At 52.1% G+C, this 2,874-nt stretch overlaps 1 protein-coding gene across 1 annotated transcript in view; it reads left to right on the forward strand.

The window, feature by feature from the left end:
- The window catches only part of LOC109924675 (histone-lysine N-methyltransferase 2B-like), a 21,042-nt gene that overhangs the window by 16,132 nt on the left and 2,036 nt on the right, over nt 1-2,874 (forward strand). Inside the window, exons 9-10 of the mRNA XM_048620601.1 lie at nt 1,004-1,099; nt 2,505-2,626. Of these exons, the coding sequence (XP_048476558.1) occupies nt 1,004-1,099; nt 2,505-2,626 (218 nt within the window). The remainder of the gene's footprint in view (nt 1-1,003; nt 1,100-2,504; nt 2,627-2,874) is intronic.

Genomic DNA, 2,874 nt, shown 5'->3' on the forward strand with positions numbered 1-2,874 from the left:
TCACCTCCTCCAGCCCCCTACACCCCCTCCCTATCTCTGTCACCTCCTCCAGCCCCCTACACCCCCTCCCTATCTCTGTCACCTCCCTCCAGCCCTATAGCCCTCTGAGATCTCTGTACCTTCCCAATCCCTGCCTCTGGGGCATTCCTGATACCCATCACTCTGACCGATCTGGTGTCAGCCTCTGGGATTTCGGTCTTTCTGTTCGCACTTGTTACCCCTTTCAGGGGGAGCTGATAAGCTGCCTCCTTGAAAGGCTGTGGTCCTGTGTGCTTGAAAGTACTGTCTGAGTGAGGGGGGCTGTTCCAAAGGGCTGGCATTGACTCAGTGGCCGGAATGCCCACCTCCCATCTTCCACACACCCACCACGTCTGGTCCTGTTGGGAAGGCTGCCCTTATCTGCTCTAGCAGGCATGTGACCCCAGAGTCATGGTAATGTGGCTGACTCTTACATACCCGCTGAAATCATAGAACTCCTACAGTGTGAAAGCAGGCCATTCAGCCCATCGAATCCACACCAACCCTCCAAAGAACACCCCAGCCAGTCCCCTGCATTCCCATGGCTAATCCACCCAGCCTGCACATCCCTGGGCACTATGGGACAATTTAGCATGGCCAGTGCATCCTAACCTGCACATCTTTGGACTGTGGGAGGAAACCGGAAGACCCGGAGGAAACCCACGCAGACACGGGGGAGAATGTGCAAAGTCCACACAGACAGTGTGGAATCGAACCTGGGACCCTGGCGCTGTGAGGCAGCAGTGGTGCCAACCATATCCACTGAGCCACCGTGCTGCCCCTAACCTCTGAGCCATCGTGCTGCTGAGCTCAAGTGCATATTCGGGATGTGCTGGCCTCCCCAGTGATGCCCCATCCTGTGAAATTATAAACTGGAGATAGCAGCAGCTCATAAGCGCTTTTCTTCGCTGTAAACTGATTCCGAGGACGAGGGAGAGGCTATACAAACGCAGTTTCTCCTTTTGTTTCCATTTTGGCCCCGCAGTGCGGAGATGACATCTCAGATGTTTTTGACACGGGGGTCCCCTGTGACCTGGACGCTGTGAGGACCAAATTTGAAGATGGTGGTTATTCTTCTGTGGTGAGTCTGGGGTGATGGGGCATTGGTGGGGGTTGCGGGGGGGGTGTGCTGGGGGCAGAGCAGGGTGTGCGGATGGGGAGTGGAAGGGTTGGTGGGGCGTGGGGAGGGGGTGGAGAGAGAGAGAGACGGGGGCTGCAACCGTTTGCAGGCTGTGATCCCGAATTGGAGAGCCTGCTTTGTCCTTGCGTCACTGTTCTGGCTCTGCCTGTGGCCAGCTCATGTTCCTGCTGTCTGACATTGCCTGCCCATCCTACCCTGATGCTGCTTGGGCAGGAGAAAGCGTTACGCCTGGATGAGAATAATGCCGCCGAAATCGAGGCCCACTATTCAGACCGTCGTCACAAATATTATGAAAGTACAGCACACGTTTTACGAATCCTACCAACAGGTTCGAGAACAGCTTCTTTCCTGCTGTCATTAGACTTCATGTGGAGGCGCTGGTGTCAGACTGGGTTGGACAAGGTCAGAAATCACACAACACCAGGTTATAGTCCAACAGGTTTACTTGAAAACACAAGCTTTCAGAGCCTCGCTCCTGTTTCAGGTGTTGGCGAGAGAGGTGGCATTAGACACAGAATTTATAAGTAAAAGATCAAAGGGTCACACTACTGATGAGGATGTTTTAAACAAACCTATGATGCTGTTAAATCTTTAATCAGATAGAAGGTTTTAATTGATTAATGTGTATATGTAAATCCCTGAATTTCTTTCAAGTCACTGCCCTGAGAGAACTAAAGGTTTTGTAAGTGTAAAGAAGAGACGACATTTTAGGTCAGACAATGCATGTTAGGTGTGAGACCTTGTTTAGAATCTGTTTGTGTTTTGCTTTGGAGTCAGACTGGATTTATTTCGAAAGTAGGAATTTATAAAATGCCACATTGAATGACTGTCTATAAATTGTGTGCTATTTGAACAAAATAGAATGTATCACGTGTGTGCGTGTGTGTGTGTCGCGCACACACACTTGTGCTTGTGTCGGGGAGAGAGCGTGTGGAGGGAGTGTGTGGTGGGGCGGAATTTGCGTGTGAGGGGAGTGTGCGTGTAGGGGAGAGAGAGAGTGTGGGGGGGGTGTGGGGGGGGGAGTTTGCGTGCGAGGGGAGTGTGCATGTAGGGGAGAGAGAGTGTGGGGGGTGTGTGTGTGGCAGGGCGGAGTTTGCGTGTGAGGGGATTGTGCGTGTAGAGGAGAGAGTGTGTGCATGTTGGGGGTGGAGTTTATGTACGAGGTTAGATACAGAGTAAAGCTCACTGTACACTGTCCCCCATCAAACACTCCCAGGGCAGGGACAGCACGGGATTAGATACAGAGTAAAGATCTCTCTGGTCAGCCTCTATTGCCCCACTTGTATTTTTGCCCCTTGCTGATACATCCGAGCTGTGAGATTGATCTCTTTCTCTCCGTGTGCAGTTGGAATTTTCTGACGATGTAGCGCGAATAATTCAGAGCAGCATCAATGAGGAGCTTGAATTCCCGGATACCAGGAAAGCTAACTTATCAGCAAAGGCCTATTTCATCAAGGTACATCGATCGCCTCCTCCTTTTTACCCCTCTCCCTCCCAAACCCCCACCTTTGCCCTTTCTCTCTCCCAAACTCCCACCTTTACCCTCTCTCTCTCCCAAACTCCCACCTTTACCCTCTCTCTCTCCCAAACCCCCCACCTTTACCCACTCTCTCCCAAACCCCCACCTTTGCCCTCTCCCTCTCTCCTTCCCAAACACCCACCTTTACACTCTCTCCCTGCTCTCCTACCACCTGTTTCCCACTTTCCCCTCCCCC

This window comes from Rhincodon typus, chromosome 47 (genome assembly GCF_021869965.1).
Source record: "Rhincodon typus isolate 14 chromosome 47, sRhiTyp1.1, whole genome shotgun sequence".
Lineage (NCBI taxonomy): Eukaryota > Metazoa > Chordata > Chondrichthyes > Orectolobiformes > Rhincodontidae > Rhincodon > Rhincodon typus.